The sequence below is a fragment of the Gouania willdenowi genome, chromosome 15 (genome assembly GCF_900634775.1).
Source record: "Gouania willdenowi chromosome 15, fGouWil2.1, whole genome shotgun sequence".
NCBI classification, from domain to species: Eukaryota; Metazoa; Chordata; class Actinopteri; order Blenniiformes; family Gobiesocidae; genus Gouania; species Gouania willdenowi.
This window is the reverse complement of record NC_041058.1, coordinates 21,603,478-21,622,058: the sequence shown is the minus strand read 5'-3', so window position 1 is coordinate 21,622,058 and position 18,581 is coordinate 21,603,478. Positions and strand designations below refer to the sequence as shown.

At 37.8% G+C, this 18,581-nt stretch overlaps 1 protein-coding gene across 4 annotated transcripts in view; it reads right to left on the bottom strand.

Annotated features, from left to right (window-relative positions):
- vit (vitrin) overlaps nt 1-18,581 on the bottom strand; it is a 45,377-nt gene that overhangs the window by 1,622 nt on the left and 25,174 nt on the right. For 2 of the 4 annotated variants that reach the window (XM_028469497.1, XM_028469495.1), the window contains 11 exons: nt 16,130-16,204; nt 15,130-15,195; nt 14,625-14,687; nt 12,795-12,857; nt 12,176-12,223; nt 10,324-10,401; nt 8,008-8,155; nt 7,818-7,921; nt 6,187-6,413; nt 4,642-5,155; nt 287-1,712 (listed from right to left, as the gene is read on the bottom strand). In XM_028469497.1, coding sequence (XP_028325298.1) covers nt 1,534-1,712; nt 4,642-5,155; nt 6,187-6,413; nt 7,818-7,921; nt 8,008-8,155; nt 10,324-10,401; nt 12,176-12,223; nt 12,795-12,857; nt 14,625-14,687; nt 15,130-15,195; nt 16,130-16,204 — 1,565 coding nt within the window. In that variant the 3' untranslated portion in view covers nt 287-1,533. Of the gene's footprint in view, nt 1-286; nt 1,713-4,641; nt 5,156-6,186; nt 6,414-7,817; nt 7,922-8,007; nt 8,156-10,323; nt 10,402-12,175; nt 12,224-12,794; nt 12,858-14,624; nt 14,688-15,129; nt 15,196-16,129; nt 16,205-18,581 lie in introns of those variants that run through there. The other 2 variants (XM_028469493.1, XM_028469496.1) reach the window with 2 other exon arrangements.

Genomic DNA, 18,581 nt, shown 5'->3' with positions numbered 1-18,581 from the left:
CTGATCCCCAGTAGAACTTAATAGAATCTTCCATGGCGTAAGGTCTATTCTTTGATAATTATTTTTTTTTTTATCAAAATCCATTACATTTAATGTAATCCTGTGAATATACAAATGAATACATACACTTTGGTGAAAATACTGACTTCTTGGTGGAGGTAATAAAAAAACATCACAAAGAAAAATAGACACTTCAGTGCATTTTGTTTTCTTGATTTTATTAAAAATTGCAACAAAAAATATTGATCAATTATCAGAACATTGATAGCAAAAAGCTTTTAGTATGAATATGTACAAATTAGGCATACGAGGGATAAAATCATAAATACTCTTACAAAGTGACAAATCCCTGCTTTGTTGAAATAAAACTGGCACTAGAAAACAATTACAAGATGAACTTTCAATATTTCTGATCCCCTTCAAACTGAAGTCATACATTTTATTGTGTTTTTGGTTTTTGTTGCCACTAGTTTCTATTTCATAGCCTCATTTTAGTTGGTGTTAAACGGCGGCACCAGCACCATGTCGTCTCTACGAGAAACCTCAAGCATCCCATAGTGTGAGTATATGATCTGTACTTAGAATGATTAAAAAAAAAAAAAAAAAAAAAGCACCATAATACTTAGTTTGGGAATTATGTAAAGCTGTAAAAGGAAGTGCAAAGCATGCCTTTGTATACACTCCTCTGCAAGCACCAAGTCCCTGTAAGGTAGTTTGTTTTAATATCTTGGTATGGCTTTTAAGTCGGGAAAAAAAAACTGTTTAGGGATTAAAAGTTTATCATCAAATACATTTATAGTTTAAAAAGATTTGTTATTTATCTTTTACTTGTTAAATTGTGACATTTTTCTGACTCGTCTAATAAGGTTGTATTTTTCCATTTCCTTGATTAAATATCCTGAATTCTTTATAGAAATAGGCTGTTTGTTTATAACTTAGGTTATTATGAACAATTGTGAACTCATTTTGGCAGGAGTTTGGATATATCATTGTGGCTTATGTCAGGTCCTGCACCACAGTACAATATAGATTTAATGCCATTATGAACCTGTGTATGCGGGTTGTTTACCTTAAGTGCAGTGTTTTTCAACCTTGGGGTCGTGACACCATGCGGGGTCGCCTGAAATGTCTAGTAATTGATAAAAACATGACTGTTATATAAAATTATATATATTTAATTGTTAAACTGTCTCAAACAAAACTATTCTATACTTTCACTTTCTCAAATATAACTCATCACACGCACTAATCCTGGCTACTCTGTATTTGTAGCACAGCATGACAAACATGTCTCTGGGGTTACCAAAAATTTGTGACATAAAAAATGGGGTCACGACCCGAAAAAGGTTGGGAACCACTGCTTTAGTGTCTGTTTGTGAATTACTTGAGTTTGTTGCCGAGGAACCAACCAAACCTCCAACATGAGGAGGCTGCAGCCAATTCAGCTCCGACATCTGGAGAAAATGGATTCACACACACTGTGATCTATCAGGACTGTCCTGTACACACACACACAGAGGCCACACCTCCTCTTCAGTTTCGGGGCTGCGAGTTGAACTCCTGACAGATGTTGTGGATGATCTTGGGCACGAATTTGTAGAGGTTGTCGAACTCGTCGACGAAGAAGGAGTGGTCCTTGTCTGGGTCCGTGGCGATGTACTCCAGCTCGTCCTGGGCAGCCCAGGCGATGCCGATGGAGTAGGCGATCACACCTTCACACAGACAGGAAGTTATACGCACAGGCCCAACGTGTGTCTGTCACATCAAACGCACCACACTCACACCTCGCTGTGGACTGACACACAACTGGGGAAAGTGACATGCAACCATGGGGGAGAAGTAACTAATAAATATGCAAAGTTAAGGCTTTGAACGTCCCGAACAAAGCACCAGCCCATCTCATGGATATACTGTACATTTATGCAGTTCTTTAAATTGTTTAAAAAATGTTTTTCCATATACTGATTATTTTGTTGTTCCTGAAGTTTGCATTGAACTAGTTCAGGGGTCTACAACCTTTACTCTCAAAAGAGCCATTTTGCCTCATCTCACCTGGATTAAAGTCCTTCCGGAGCCAAAGAAATTTTTTTTTAATGAAGACAACAGTGTTTACAATTCTATACAGTTAAAATTATATTAGATAATGTTATTTTTTTTATATAATGTATTTGAAGGGCTACAAAAAAAATACTTGAACACATAATGTCTGTCAACACATGCTAATTGCTCATTTTTTGCCACACATCAAGCATGTATATTTAGCTGGCATGTTGGCAGTTAAATGAATCTGTCCCCACACAATTCAAATTACTTCTAGAATAGTCTTTTAGTTCAGTGATCCCCAACTGGTGGGTCGGGACCCAAAAGTGGATCGCGAACCTGTACTGGGTGGGTCACGGACAGCTGGTCAAAAATAAATAAATACTTCATGTCTCTCATGTTGGACTTGACTTTTATTTTGAAAGAAAACTTTGCTTGACAGGCATGCTGTAAAAATGCACGTTGCACAAGAAAATGTATCCATCCATCCATTTTCTTACCCGCTTATTTCCCGTTTAACAGGGTCGCGGGGGTCTGCCGGTGCCAATCTCCGGCTCTCATAGGGCGCTTGGCGGGGGTACACCCTGGACAGGGCGCCAGTCCATCACAGGGCAACAGAGACACAGACAACCATTCACTCTCTCATTCACTCCTATGGGCATTTTAGAGACTCCAATCAACCTTACAGTCATGTTTTTGGATTGTGAGAGGAAGCCGGAGTACCCGGAGGAAACCCACGCAGCACGGGGAGAACATGCAAACTCCACACAGAAAGGACCCAAGTGTCCACCCCAGGGCTTGAACCCAGGACCTTCTTGCTGTGAGGCGGACGTGCTAACCACTAAGCCACCGTGCGCCCAAGAAAATGTATATATATATATATTTTTTTTAAAAGATTATATGTGTGTGTTTTCAACAGCTATTTTAAATTTGGTTGGTTGAATTAAAAAAAAAAAAGAAAAGTGGGTCACGATTTAATGACCGCGACAAGTTGTGGGTCCCAGGGTGACACCAGTTCAGAACCCCTGTTTTAGTTGGTTTAGTCATCCTACCTTTGATTTAAAACTTAAGGTTTACCACAGGTGCAACAAAAGTTGATGGTCTGTAGATGTTTCAGGAGGTGAAGTAGGAAGGTGACAAATCATTATATCGTGATTTTATTTGGTGTAAACATCATTAATCATTAATACCCTCTGTAAGAAAAGAATGATGTATTTCAATAGTTTTGAAAGCTTTTGAAGACCCCTGAACTAGTTTTTCTATAGCCAGTGTTTTGTATGTGCTTCAAGATGAAGGATGACGAAATAGGCCTGTACGACAAAGCTGGATTTCCTCTTGTCACGCTAACTTCCGGGATTTATTCTGTGCGTGGTGTACGACGACGCTGGATTCATCAGCTGATGAAGCCTGTGTCGGGCTCGAGTAATTAATCACAAGTAATAAATGATTTCATTCATTCATACATACGCTATAGTGACGCTGACAGCATCAGCAGCAACATACTACAGTCAAACAATGCGCTTAGTGTGTGTGTGTGATAAATTCAGGAGGAATACCTGAATAGAAACACATTTGTGCTGTAATAAAGTCAAACTGATCAGAGCGCTGTCCGTCCCATCCCATGGATTAAAGGTGCAGTCTGCAACTCTTATAAAAGTGACTTTTTTGTCATATTCGCTAAAGCTGTCACTATGTGAGAACAGCTTTACATCAAACTAGTAGTTTGTGTGAAAAAAACAGCCTCATTGAGTCCCTCCTGTTGCTCCTGCAGCCTTTGGCAGATTGCCAGAATGCACCACAACCAAGCAAAAAAAAACAATCAGATCCAAGATTGTGTTTGATGGGCTGTCTGACAGCTGTTGGTCACATTATGTTTGATTTGTAATTGTTACACTAGAAAGCTGTAGTGCATGTGTTCATGTGCGCGCAGCAGCCTCCGTGTAGCTGCTGGAAGTGACACTGTGTTGTTGCTGCTGCTGCTGAGGTATGTGCACATAGAGAGAGAGAGAAGCACTGCAGTAATATGCTTTTAACAGTGCATGTTATATTACTGTGATGTTGCTGTCGGACTAACGTTAGCTTGTTAGCTCCTCTGAGGGACGGACTTTGGAATGTTTGGAGGCCGGAGCAAGAGAGCAGCGGGGAGGGAGGGGTAGAGAAGGATCTGAGAGTTGCGGACTGCACCTTTAATATTGTATAATCTCAGGATTCTACGCATTAACAGTGTCAGCAGCCTCCTGCCTGCATTCCTTTCTTCCTGCTTTTTCTGCATCAACAGTTTTGTTTTTTGGTCTGAATTACAGATTTTAATTCTTCATATTTTTAAAGACTTATTCTCAATTGTGACATAAGTTGCTCGACAAAGTTTCTATGTGATTGTGATTGGTCTGACGCTGCAATCTCCACCTCTGTCACAGGAGCGCGCACGTCACCAGGCAGAAATCACCTTGCTTAAGTAAACTTATTTATATCCCGCTTCGTAGGACAGGAGCTCTCTTAGGTGAAGCCTGTTTTAACGGAGAGATACGTACCCAGCTTTGTAGTACAGGCTCAATAGGATCTAATCAGCCAAAGTCTTCCTAACTGTGATGATGATCTCACCTTGGCGTTGCACAGCCAGAGCAGGGACCCTGACGTCATCGTAGGAGCGGCCGTCTGTGATGACGATCATGATCTTGCGTTTGTTTGGCTTAGATTTGCTAAAAAGCTGCTCTGCTGCGTAGGTGATGGCAGCTCCTGTGCTGGTGCCTCCGCTCCAGTAGTTGATGCGTTTGATGGCATTGAGCAGCTCCGCCTTGTTGTTGTGCTGTCCGAAAGCGATCTCCAGCCTTTGCTCGTAGGTGTACTGCACCGCCCCCACCCGGGTGTCCGTGTCCGAGATGTCAAACTCCCGGGTGACGTTGGCCACGAACTGCAGCACCGTGCGGAAGTTGCCCGTCCCCACGCTGCTGGAGCCGTCGATGACGAAGGCGATGTCGTTGGCGTTGATGCAGGTTTTGCTGCACACCAGTCGGTCCGTGTCACAGAGACGCTTCACCAGAGGCTGGACGGCCTTCCTCAGAGCAAACCAGCTGTTCACTGGGAGGGAGAAGAAGCCGTTTGTCCGACACACGGCCTGCGGAGGGAAAGGTCTAAGGTCACATACATTCTAACTCACAGAGCTGGTCAAATATTGAAAAACTAAAGAATTGTTGTGTGACAAAGATTGTTTTAATTTTTAAAAAGCTGTGACAGGTCAGTGCTTGGAAAAGTAAAAACGTCTTAGTAATTCTGAGCACGAAAGTTTATAATAAGGGGAGTGGCTTCTTGTCTTGTTTCCATTTTTAAAAGGGATGGGGTCACTTAAAATTATAACTGTTTGATTGATAGTGAATTACAGTTATGATGCAATTATAACTGTAATTTTAAATATGCTGTTGTAATCATAATTTCATTGTAATTGAGTTCAGATCATTGTAATTGGCATGGAAATTGTATAAAAAACTATTAATTGCAATTTAATTAAATGGGGAACCATGTTACAGTTCTATGGCTTACACATACGTAATTAATTATTCAGTTATTTTTACCTGTCACTTCTCTTGATGATCAGTTTACCATTTAAAAATAATTTAACTCTAAGGCTATACTGACACAAAGAAAGGCTCAGACGCCCACACCAAAAATAATAACACCAATATTTTCATTAATTAGGAAGCCCAACAAAGAAACCAAGAGACGAGAAACAAATTTGATGATAGATAATATTTTTTTGTGCATTATAAAGTTGATTTAAGACATGGGTCAAAACTGACCCATTAACACAAGAGGAAGGTTTCGTTTTATGAGCTTATTTATTAAAGGCTCAGTAATTGTGATTAATTGTAATTGAACTTCAGTATTTGAGAACATAATTGTAATGGACTTTCAAGGGAAAAATAATAATAATTGTAATTTTAATTGTAATTGGAAAAAATGATGGTCAGCGTAATCATAATTAAGTTACAGCTGAACATGGATAATTGAAGATGTAATTGTAATTGAAAAATGTAATTGACTCCAACACTGATTTCTAATCATTTGGCTGGAAGCTAAACGTGCCTCCAGCTAAAGTGGTTAAAGAAATATACTCCATTTTTATCCAGCATTCACTCATGTTTCCTCCACCTTGTCCACATAGTTGGCCTCCACCAGGTTTTGCTTCTCGTTGTCATCTGGACCTTCAATGGTGACAAAGAAGATGTTGATGCCAGATTCTCGAGCGAGTCGAGACGCCTCCTCCACCTTGTCAGTGGGCCATCCATCCACCAGCACCACCACCACGTTGGGAGCTCCTCCTCTGTTCCCATTGGCATCACTGAAGTACTGCTTGTTGATGTAGGACAGAGCCTTTCCTGCAGGGGGCGCCAGAGGGACAACTGAACAACTAGCACTCAATGAAAAAGGCCACGATTTAAGATATTTATTTAGACATGACAGCTTTTCATATTTATTTTATTTAAGATTGAAATAAAACCTCACAGCACAAACATGACATAAAATAAAACTTTGAACACCCAATGAAAACATTTATATTCCTATTGACAATGATCAACCCTCCTATCATCTCCTATTACTAACATGTTTTACCCATAGACTGTAAAAAGAATGGATGACTCACACTCAAGGGCAAGTGAAGCTTTTATTTTGACTGACTGCAGTATAGGTCATAAACCCCGCCTCCTCAATGATAACAGATGGGATGTTGGTCAAACTGTAAAGTTAAAATACTCGTCACAACATTTTTTTCCATACCTAAACTCTGCTGTGATTATTAGTTATTATCACCCTACATTGTGTTCAAGTGCTCATTTTTCTGTGAAGTTTGTTTATAAATAGGTCTTTTTTGCGCAACTAGTACTAGTACTAACCTCTATGATCTGATCATCTGAACAATTTCCAGTGGGAAAGATACTTAAGTTTGTGGCGTAGCTGGGCTGCGTAACTCATCAGGGCAATACGCTAAATGTTACCAGGGCTCCTCCCGCCGGACCCTACTGCGCAGACTCTGACTCCAAATGATGTGAAATTTGCAAGATGGCAGTGCCCCAAGCGCCATATTTTGGCTCCAGGAACATTGAGTGGGAACAGCTACAGTGCACGCCCACTGGTTTTACCCCTGGGGTCAGATTTGCCTCCAGAAAATGATTTTCAGAAAATGATTGACCAAGTTTTTGTGTCAGGCACTTTGTTAATTTGTTGAATAAGTTTTACACATCTAAAACAGCTTGGGGTCAGATTTGCCCCAGAGGAACACCAACGCGTGCAACGTGTGTTCAACACAACAACAACAAAAAAAAAACATTATCATGATGATTTTATGCTTAGTTAATTGTACCCATTAAATTAGGAAAAGTCATGAAATATGAAGCAAAAAAAAAAAGTCAACAATTATTTTTTGAATGATAAACATTGAATGGGGTCAAATTGACCCCAAGGATAATAGGAGGGTTAAACAGTTTTTTTAAAGCAGAACTGCTTTTTCAGAAAACTCATTATATAATGTGTACAATGTTTTATTTCTATTAAAATCCAGCAGCTGGTTTGTGCGTTAACATCTAGTTGATCATCTTTCTCACTAAAAGCTGAGTCACTTTTATAAAACAAGCCACAGAAGCAGGACTGTGTAATTTAGCAAACACACAGCACTAAATTTAGCTTTAATTCTATCCCTGCATGTGTAAATGTGCTTTAATTATAAACCATTTCCCTTTCCATTCACACTCGTGTCTGCAGGTAATTGTGTAACGCCCACTCACCCACATTGGACAGACCTCCCTTCTGTACGATCTTATCTATGGCCGTCTTCACCTCTTTGGAGCTGGGGTGTGTTTTCAGGCTGACCTCAGTTATGGGTTCGTCTCTTCAGACACACAAACAGGAAAGGATGGTATGTTTTATTATCCAGAATTTGTACACAAACTCACATGGTATTGATGATGAACTTACCCGTATTGAATGATGCCCATCATGGGCCCAGCCACGCCAACATTAATGGTCTGAGCAACTTCAGCCAGGAAGTCCTTTTGGATCTTAAAACGTCTCTTACCGATGCTCCAGCTGCCGTCCATCAGGAAGGCCAGGTCCACCTTACAATCTGCAGGTTTAAAAGGAAGATTTGATGAGTTCAAACTGAGAGAACCAGCAGAACATTGGCTCTATAGCCTAGGTTCCCAAAGTGGGGTACGGGTACCACCAGGGGTACGCAAAATGTCATAGGGGGTACGTGAATGAAAATTAAAAACAATGACAACATTGGAAACTAGAATATAAATAGAGCACTTAATGTTATCGCTAATGCTATTGCTAGGCTAATGCTAGGTTATGGTCATTGCTAGGCTAATGCGAGGTTAATGTTAAGGCTAAGCTAATCCTATTGCTAGGCTAATTCTATTGCTATGTTAATGTTAATGCTAGGTTAATGCTATTGCTAGACTAATGATAATGATATGTTAAAGCTAATATGAGGTTAATCTGGCTAATGTTAATGCTAGGCTAATGCTATTGCTATGCTAATGTTCATGCTAAGTTAATGCTATTGTTAGGGTAATGCCATTGCTAGGTTATTGCTATGCTAATGCTAGATAATGCTAATGAAAATGATAAGCAATGCAGTGCAACACGGACCAGCACCTGCATCCTCACTTGCATTTTCTTCAGAAAATATTCTAATTATTATTATTATTATATATTATTCCTCAACAGGACAGGTCAAATTCACTGTAGGTCTGTATATGACATTACATTATTATGTGTTAAGTGTGCAGGAGTATTTATATAATGCTTTTTTAAATTCTTGAATTTTCTGACAATAATCACAGTCATGCAAACCAATATTAACCTCGTTTCCAAACAAAATAAGTAAGATTTTATTCTAAAACAAAAGTATGATTAATGATCGCACATTTAATGTGCCACTGTTCTTCCTTCCCACTGATAAGATTATGAACACGTCTTTAAAAAGTCAGTTAAAGTGATCTGTAACCTATCACATGAATGCACTTTAGATGATTGGTCTAAAGCTGAAGAATAAAACATTTTTACTAATTTGTGTGAGCAATGTCTGGAGTCATTTATATCAAACACATGTAACATTGCTTAAAAATTGGACATCGCCTATTTGGAGATTTCAGCCAATCAGCGTTGAGTATTATATTCTCATGACATCATAGAAACGTATTTCCGGCCCAAAATATCTCAATGTTGAAAGAGCATTACAATCTGACGTTTTAGCGCTTGGCCACATTGTATCCAGTTCCCTGGACGTCATGGTTTTATTCCAAAGAAGATTAGGTTTATATTATTTATATTTATTAGATTTATTGTGGGCAGACTTTAATGTTGCATTTCACAGTAAACAAGAAGTTTGACTTTGAAAATGATGCTGAACATCAAGGCTTTGCTCAGCACATTTTGTTAAAGTTTACATACATTATTGTTTCAGTTGAGCTGTTCTCATCAATAAGGCTGACTTTTACATTATGACTCCAATCTCAACAAGAAGACATAGTCATCATCATTATAACTCACAATCTTTTCCTAAATGTCCACAATCTAAAAACGTAGATGTATACATAAGAAAATATTATCACATCAGAAAATTAAATTACTAACTATCTTAAACTGTTTCTATGAAAAGCTGTCTCCTTTGAAGATAGCCTGAACAGAGTAAAGAAAAATGGAACAAGGGCAATAACTCCGGAAAAAATAATTGCGCATTTCTCATTTTCGAACTCCATCAAGGTATTGATACCCTGAAGTCAAACACCAAATTTGGTTATCCTATCTTAAACAGTTTCTGAGAAAAGCTGTCCCCGTTGAAGACACCTCGAACAGAGTAAAAAAGTGGAACAAGGGCAAAAACTCTGGAAAAAATAATTGCACACTTCTCATTTTCGAACTCCATCAAGGTATTGATACCCTGAAGTCACACACCAAATTTGGTCATCCTATCTTAAATGGATAACTCGGACGGACTGACGGAGCTCAAACCTATATCCCCCTTCCACACTTTGTGGCGGGGATAATAAACTACGTATGTCTTACGCATGTATCATCTGCACAACAAGCAGGATTTTAAACGACAACCTCATTAAAAATAAACCATTAACTACCAAACCCATTGGTTTTCTTGTTTGAACAAAGCTACATTAGATGACATTATGTTTACAACCGCTGTTGTTTTAAAGTCAAAACGGTGCCCAACACTTCAAAGTATTAGATAGAGTTCCTAAATGTGCAGATGGGTGTTTTAGAGAAACCTACTTGGGTCTCCCTGGGACACAGGCTCTGGTGGTTTCACGACTGGTTTGGGTGCTGGTTCCTGTTCTTTCAAAGTCAAACCTGAAAGCAAGAAATACAAAGGAAATCATCACAATTCTGTTTGCATGGCAAACATCCTAATAAGGAACTGCAGGAAAATTCCAGAGGCTTTATAGTGTTTTAAATCAGACACCATAAGAAGTACTGAATACTAAGGTTGGAAACAGATAAAAAGCTGCAAGCTCACATTCCTATTCTTTCCTTTAACATTATTTGCATGCTCTCCTAAGAGTGCACGGCTTCTTTTACTTACACAGGTTTCCTTTCAAAATAAAAACCTATGTTAAGTGCAGTCTGTGTGTGTTTTGTATCTTGGTGTTTAACTTTTACTGGACTGTAACTGGTCAATTGTCCACCCTGCCAGCTGCAAGCGTAGCTCAGGATAAGAGGGTGTAAATGATTGAGTGTGTTTCTTTTTACACGAGCAATATGGGATTGGAAAACAACTGGAAAAGATCTGTACAATCAAGGTTTTAACTTCAAAACTTAACCTCCTCCTATTATCCTCAAACATTACTAACACATTTTACACTTGGGGTCAATCTGACCCCAGGGATATTTGTCTCCAAAAAATTATTTTCAGAAAACTATTGGCCAAGTTTTTGTGTCAGGCACTTTGTTTATTGGCAGTGACTATTCGTACGGTTGCCGTAACAATATACCAACATTCTATCCGTACGCAGTGGCCCTATTTGGCCAGTTCAGGTCGCGTGACTAAGACCAAACCTTACCCTAAACCTAAACCTAAACCTAACCCTAAAAATTGTGGCAATATTGGGTTATTCCCTAACCCTAACCCTAACCCTAACCCTAACCCTAACCCTAAACCTAACCCTAACCCTAACCCTAACCCTAAACCTAATCCTAAAAATTGTTGCGATATTAGGCTATAATGTAAACTTAAACCTAACCCTAAACCTTTTCCTAACCCCTAACCCTAAGACGCTACGTACGTGTACTTCGGTAACCATACCAATGAAACCTTGACCTGTTCCCTAGCGCTACCGTCAGGTAAAACTTTTAAATTAGAATTAATTCATCTTAAATAGTTTTCATCCAAATCTTCTTAAATTTACTGACAACATAAATGACCACAAGAGCGTGAACCTTATTGGTTGTGCTGATGATATGAAATTTCCTGCAGCGCCACCATCATGGATGTAAGGTCATACATAGGTTTTTATGTTTATTTGTTCATTGGATCCCCATTAAAAATATACATAAGAACAGGAAAAATTAAAGACAGTAAAAAATATACAGAAACATTACATAAAAGGGTACATAATCAAAACACACAGACAGACAAGTTTTACAGCTAAAACAGCTTGGGGTCAAATTGACCCCAGAGGAACACCAATTCATGCAATATGTGTTCAGCACATTTAAAAAAATATCATCATGATAATTTTATGCTTAATCAATGGTAACCAGCAAATTATTAAAAGTCATGAAATATGAAGCAAAAGAAAAAAAAGCCAACTACTATTTTTTGAATTATAAATATTAAATGAGGTCAAATTGACCCCAAAGATAATAGGAGGGTTAAGGTAAAGCTCAACGCAAAAGTTTACTTGGCAAAAGTGTGTGCGTAATTGTGCACATTTCTCAGCATTGGTCATGGCCAGTGTTGAGACCAACAAGCATATATCAGCTTAGCAAGCAGACTGTGTGAGTCCTCCAAATTATAGCCTTAGCAGAAGCAAAGTGGCTTTTTCAGGGTTATCTATGGTTGGGTTTGTACTTACAGTCAAACGTGAGAATTTAGAGAGACGGGCTGTCCTGTGAGCTCTCTCACCTGATTCATGGGGGTTCGCTTCTGGCTTCCAGGTGTCCACCGTATCCACTGCATAGACAGGATCACACAAGCTCAACGTTAGCCTATATAAATTGATTTATTAGATGAGAATGGAGTTTAGCTCAATAAAACAGCAGCACACTAGGGCTGGGCGATATGGACCAAAACTCATATCTCAATATTTTTTCTCTCAAAATGGCGATATACGATATAAAACTTTATCATTTTATTTCAAATGTCTGACCAGAAAAACATTTCAGGGTTAAATTTGCTGATGCAAAACATCACACAGGCACATGTATTACCTACAGTTGCACAAGATGTGCCACTTTTGGCTTTTTCTCCTATAAGGGACAGCATGTGTGAGTGAGTTCTGTAGTGTGGCTTGTTTAAGGGAAGGTCTGGGTTAGGACGCACACAGTGATCCATCTAACTGACATTTGGAGAATTAGCAAAAGCAGCAACTCCTAAAATAAGTATTTTAAAACAAAACATGAGCTATAAAAAAATGTTTTTTTTTTTTCTATATCACCAAAATAGAAAACTTGATATATCGCCCAGCCCTACGTCACCAATGTGACGTTTTTTGGAGATTGTTCCCATGATAACCACTGCTTACCGTTAGCATGGCTTGTATCCAGTGGCATTCTATGGCTGTCCTCTGACACTGGAGCTCGTGGGGCTAAAAGTAAAGGTAATATTAGCAAAAGCACACTGTATTATGTGAAACAAGTAGCAGTACTTAGCTTTAGCATTGTTTGCACACCTAAGCAAAAACTCAAGAGACCCTATCTTCCAAAATCCGTGCTTTAGATGTAGAAGTTCTGATGGGAGTTTCTTCAAACAAATTCCTGAAGGTATTTGTGCTTTTGAAACCAAATCACGTATTTCAGTCAAGCATCTTGGAAATGATGCGTATTTCCTGTTTAAGGACTTTAAAAGCTTAATGCCACTCTTAGATCTCTGAACCCCCGTTTTACAAGACAAACGTGCCCTTGAATGAGAAACAAACCAGATGTTGGTGTCATTTATAACTTTGCAGTTCAAGACTTTAGTGCTCAGTGATAGTTTAAAGCTGCTGGAGATTATATATTGTTTTTATATATATCAGAAAAAGACAAGATCAATAAATCGAAGATCATTTCCTCGAAAAAAAGAGGTAAAAAGTTGAAATTACTGCTTGAAATTTAGTTTTGATCTCCACTGTAAAGAAGAAGTTTGTTGACATTCTTGGAAAGGTTTTGAGCATTGCATTGTGGGATTTTGAGTCCTGTAGACAGATGCATAAAATGTTTTTTTTTTTATAAACAATATCAATAAATGAGTGTTCGAAAACAATTTATTTTTTTAGGAAATTGATTTATTGATTTATGAGGCCTGCACTATGGATTTATCTCATTAATTTAAAAAAAAAAAAAAAACCACATCACTCGTGTGCAAAAGGATGATTTCATAATACACTACAATTTGGAGGTATTAATTTTTTTGTCGAGAAGCTTCTGAAGCACCATTCTTTATTAAGCTGCTGCTGTTGGGGTTTTATTGTTTTGTATATTGTTATTCTTACTGTATATTTGTATTATTGGTGTTTTTCTATTTTTATTGTTTTATATAATTATTCTTTAACTGTTTCTTTAAGGGCTTAATGGGGAACTTGGGGACGTTATTTTGTTGACAATTAAAAACTTTGAAATCCTTGTACGATAACAGCGTTTTTATGGTCTGAGCACAAGAAAAAGTTTATAGAGTTATTTTTTTATTTTAAAGTAGATAGATGCAGTATATTTTAAATGTATCATGCTTGGCTTTCAATCTAAATGTCACATGCATTACATCACCTTCTCTGCACCCAATGCAAATGCACTACTTTGTTCTTTCTGACATAGATAAATAATCACCCCCTATGCTACAAATAAGCTTGTAAAAAAAATCATCTGGAAATCATGTGCTCTGATCCTGGCTGCAGACTTTGTTTTATGCTGGAGATTAAAAGGGGCAGCAAAGCTATTATAAGGGCACACAATGTTTTTTTTTTTTTTTGTTTCTGGCTGCCAGGCTTTTGCTATAATAACAATAATTAAGATTCACATGCATGATCCAAGAGTTCACAGACAGCAGTTGATTGGCTGCCCTCTACGGTCAGTTGATAATGTAACATCTGGAGCGACTGAGGGTTGGTAGATGTTTGGTGTCAACTATAAAAGAATAATTTCCTTTCATCTATTAAAAAAAACGCTTAGCTTGAAACCAAAATTGGCCCCTAGCCTCGACTATGAGGGCATAACAACAGGAAAACAATCAGACTTGTTTATTGAAATAGGAAAAACAATCTAAAAAGCACGATGCAGGAAGCTGTTTGTCACCGACCGAGAAACCCACACAATAATACATGGTTTATAAAAATAACCTTGTTAGTTTCCCAAAACACAGAAAAAGCAGAAAGACTTACGGTATGGTCCAAAGTTATAATACCAGCGCTGATACTCTGAGATATCAGGCCAGTGATCCCGAGCTAGAGGAGGATGTTTTGAAACCTGTTAGTTTGGATAGAACTACAGAGGAAAAAAGCCCACATTTCCATTGTTGTGAATATGATAGGTCACAAATCTCTGCCAACCAGTCCCAGACCAATGGAAACAATGGCTTTGTGCAGAATTATCACCTCTCAGTATATCTCACATGCACAATAAACCTGCCCTATGCTTTTCTTTTCCACACTTCAAACAATATCTCATATGGCAGGCAGATGGCATGTAAACACAACTGTCAGAAGGATGACATGTACTTACATATGGAACCAGTTGGAAACATACATGGTTAGCAGATATACCAAACCCAACAAGTCCCTTGAGCATGCTGTGTTCGCACATGCAACACAAGTGCATTACAAGTGCAGTAACGTGGATGCATCAAATCTCCATGTGGTTTCATGAGAAGGACTACGTAGTACGTACCTGTGGTCGTTGATGCGTCAGTTTCAGTCATAGTGTATCCTGAGTCTGGAACTGAATAGCTAACATCTGAGAGCAGAGAGGGTGGAGGCATCAGAGCATGAAAGGAGCTTCAGCTATTAAAGCACAATTCTCTTCCAAAAAGTAAGCTCGTAGAAAGATTGTAAGATTGTCTCTTGGATGTTTTTGTATGTCCAACATTTATTTTGAAATTAACAAAGCTATTATCTATCCAACTTATCCACTTTCATTTCACTATATCACTAGAATCCGCACTGATGCACGAGAACAATTTAATATATTCATTCCCTGCTCAACCACAGACTTTGATTCAATGTTTTTTGCACTAATTATCTTTGCACTAATTATCTTTGCACTAATTATCTTTGCACTAACTATCTTTGCACTAATTATCTTTGCACTAACTATCTTTGCACTAACTATCTTTGCACTAACTATCTTTGCACTACCTTCTGCTGTTGACAATTTTTTTTACAAAAGCTGCTATTTTTTTTTATTTTGTTGTGCTTCTAAAGAGTAACAATGTCAATAAAAGGATTCTGATTCTGAACCAGACACAAAAATGTGACCTTTTGTCAATGCTGTACGTTAGCTGCTAGCTAAACTGTTGGCTAATTCCAGCAAGTTCTTTTTATCTTGATTTTTTTTACTTTGATCTTCTGACATGTTTCGATGTCAACTGCCAGTCTTCTTCAGGGCGTCTGCTAATCGCTTTGATGTTTCCTTTGACTTACGTGTAATAAGTTATTTTTGTCTTCTTTTTGAATAATATTGAATAATGAATTATTACATAAAATAATAAAATAATTAATATTGAATAACTTTGAATAATATATATTATTCAAAAATAAGCGATAAAATGATTTATGATTTATAGAATTTTTTAAATAGTCAAAGCAGTCCTTGTCATGCCTTTACTATGATCAACACTGATGCCCTAAACAGTTCCTCTGATAGAAATGGATGATGCATCATCACATACCTGCTGGACGTCGGGGTCCAGAGAACCAATCAGGACGAGCGACAGAGGGAGGTGGCCATTCCCTCCTGGGAGACACTGCGCAGGGGAAAGATTGTAAAGCTGACTAATGAGAAGCATCAAGAAGGGGGGGCATGCACGTGACCTCCACTAAATCACAGACGTTCTTAGCGGAGAATGCACTAGATGTTGAGCACTAAACACAGAGTAGTCACTCAAACATAGAGTGGGAGTGACTGACAGTAGTTTTAGTGAGGTTCAGCCTTTCTCTTTCTACCTGCAGGGAAAACCACCAACACACTGAAACCATGTGTTTAAAATCCATGTACTGTTCATTCTTTGGTTATTCTGTTTTAAAACCAAATCAAAGTAACAAATAAACAGTAAACAATAAAACCAAAAGAGAAATACATGAAAATAAAAAAAATCAGACAAGCAGCTTTTTTCTGTTGTTGTGTTTGTGAAATATTTGAATATTTCAGGGAAACTAGGATGAAAGCAACACATAAGTCACATTACTAATGAACTGCTCGAATAAAAAGTTATCAATACATGAATATTTTTTTAAAAAAATGGATGTTACAAAAAGCATGCACATGATTTGTGATTCACGGAACCAGAGGCGGTGTAATGAATCTACTGGTGCTCCTCATTTCTTGTGATCAACTTCCGTGTGTTGACGGCTGCTGGTATTAGTATAACCTGCAAAATACATATTTTTGCAACCCTCAAAAAAGGTGTGTAATTGTTTTTTTTTTTCCAAAAGTGTCAAATGGTAGAAGATCTAACATCTATTGTTCCTCACACCAGCCTCAGTCAATAGTCAGTCACCAATTTATTTAGATACTATTTGGACTGTAACGCCATAAAAAAAAACAGAACCATGAGTAGCTTTTTACGAGCTGAAACATCCACAGACTGCATGAATACATGAGCAGGACCAGAAAACTGTTCAAATAAATCCTAAACAGTCCTATTGTGTGCGGAGACCTGGTCCAGGACCTGAGGAGAGAAACCAGGTGCAGCGGACTTCAGTTCTCACTCTAATTTCCCCGTAAATATCCAAATATCTCACAAACAGAACAAAAACGCTGCTTATCTGCTTTTTATTTTGATGTTTCTGTATTTCTGTTTTGGTTTTAAGTCAGTAAAACGAAATAACCACACTGTTATCTTGATTTTGTTTTAAAACGGAATAACCAAAGAACAAACAGTGCACAGATTGTTTCATATCCTGGTGCGTGAATCTCAGTCTTCAAACATCAGCCGTGACTCTAACATGACTCAACGTTACTAGAACCGTGACTGAACGTGTGAAGCTCAAACATCTGTTTAAACTGACAACACACTTGAGTTAACCCCTCTGTGAGGTGGTTAGATAGCCAATACAAACACTCAGCCCGTGCTTTGAGGTTCCCATCCAGTGGCAGCCATTGAGCAGTGCTTTTGTTGTCAAGGACCTGTGAGCCCCACCAACCTCCCGCTGAAGCGTGGGAGTATTATTTTAAAGAAGATGTCAAACAAAGGACAGTGTAGAGAGTGAGATGCAGAGATTAGGCTCATCTGCAGCTGGTTCACGGCTAAACACTCGCTCAGAGTGTTGTTTTTAATACTAAAAAAAGGATTTGGATCACTGTTGATCACTTCTTACCTTTAATTGTTGTTCTAAGTACAATTTGTCGACACTAAACAGTAGATTCAGTGAATCTTTTAACATGGCAAAAATTTCCCGAGAGCTGGGCAATATATCGAGATTCAAGATATATAAAATGTTATATATAATATTGCCTTTATATATATATATATATATATATATATATATATATATATATATATATATATATATATATATATCATCATCATCACATATATCAACAACACATCATCAGTAGGGTAAAACTAACCCTACACTAAACCTATATATATATATATATATATATATTATAGTTTCTTTTTTTAAAAAGATTTGTTTTATTTGCGTCCTAATCCAGACCTTCCACCTTAACAAGTCAGACTATAGAACTCACTCACACGTGCTGTCCCTTAGAGCAGTAGTTCCCAATCTTTTTTGTCCCGTGTACCCCCTTTGCATTTTTGTCTAATCATGTGTACCCCTTCTTCATATCATAAGTACCTCTCCATGTTTTCAGATGCTTTTTTATTTGTGGAACATTGGTTCCCTAAAGCTTAATCTACAAATTTAAAATAATGAGTGGAATTTTCAAGTGGAATTTATAATATATATATATATATATGTTTTTATTTGATTATTTCAATGAGTAAATACAGTCTCCTTTGTCAAATGTCTCTACAGCATAAAATAATCCTGTTTCAATAAATTAATAAAGAAAATCTAGTATTTTATTAAGTTATAGTTTTTTTAGATTGTGGTGAATTTGTCCAAAAATACCCTAAAAAGGAACTATAGGAACATTTCACAATTATTTTTAAATGA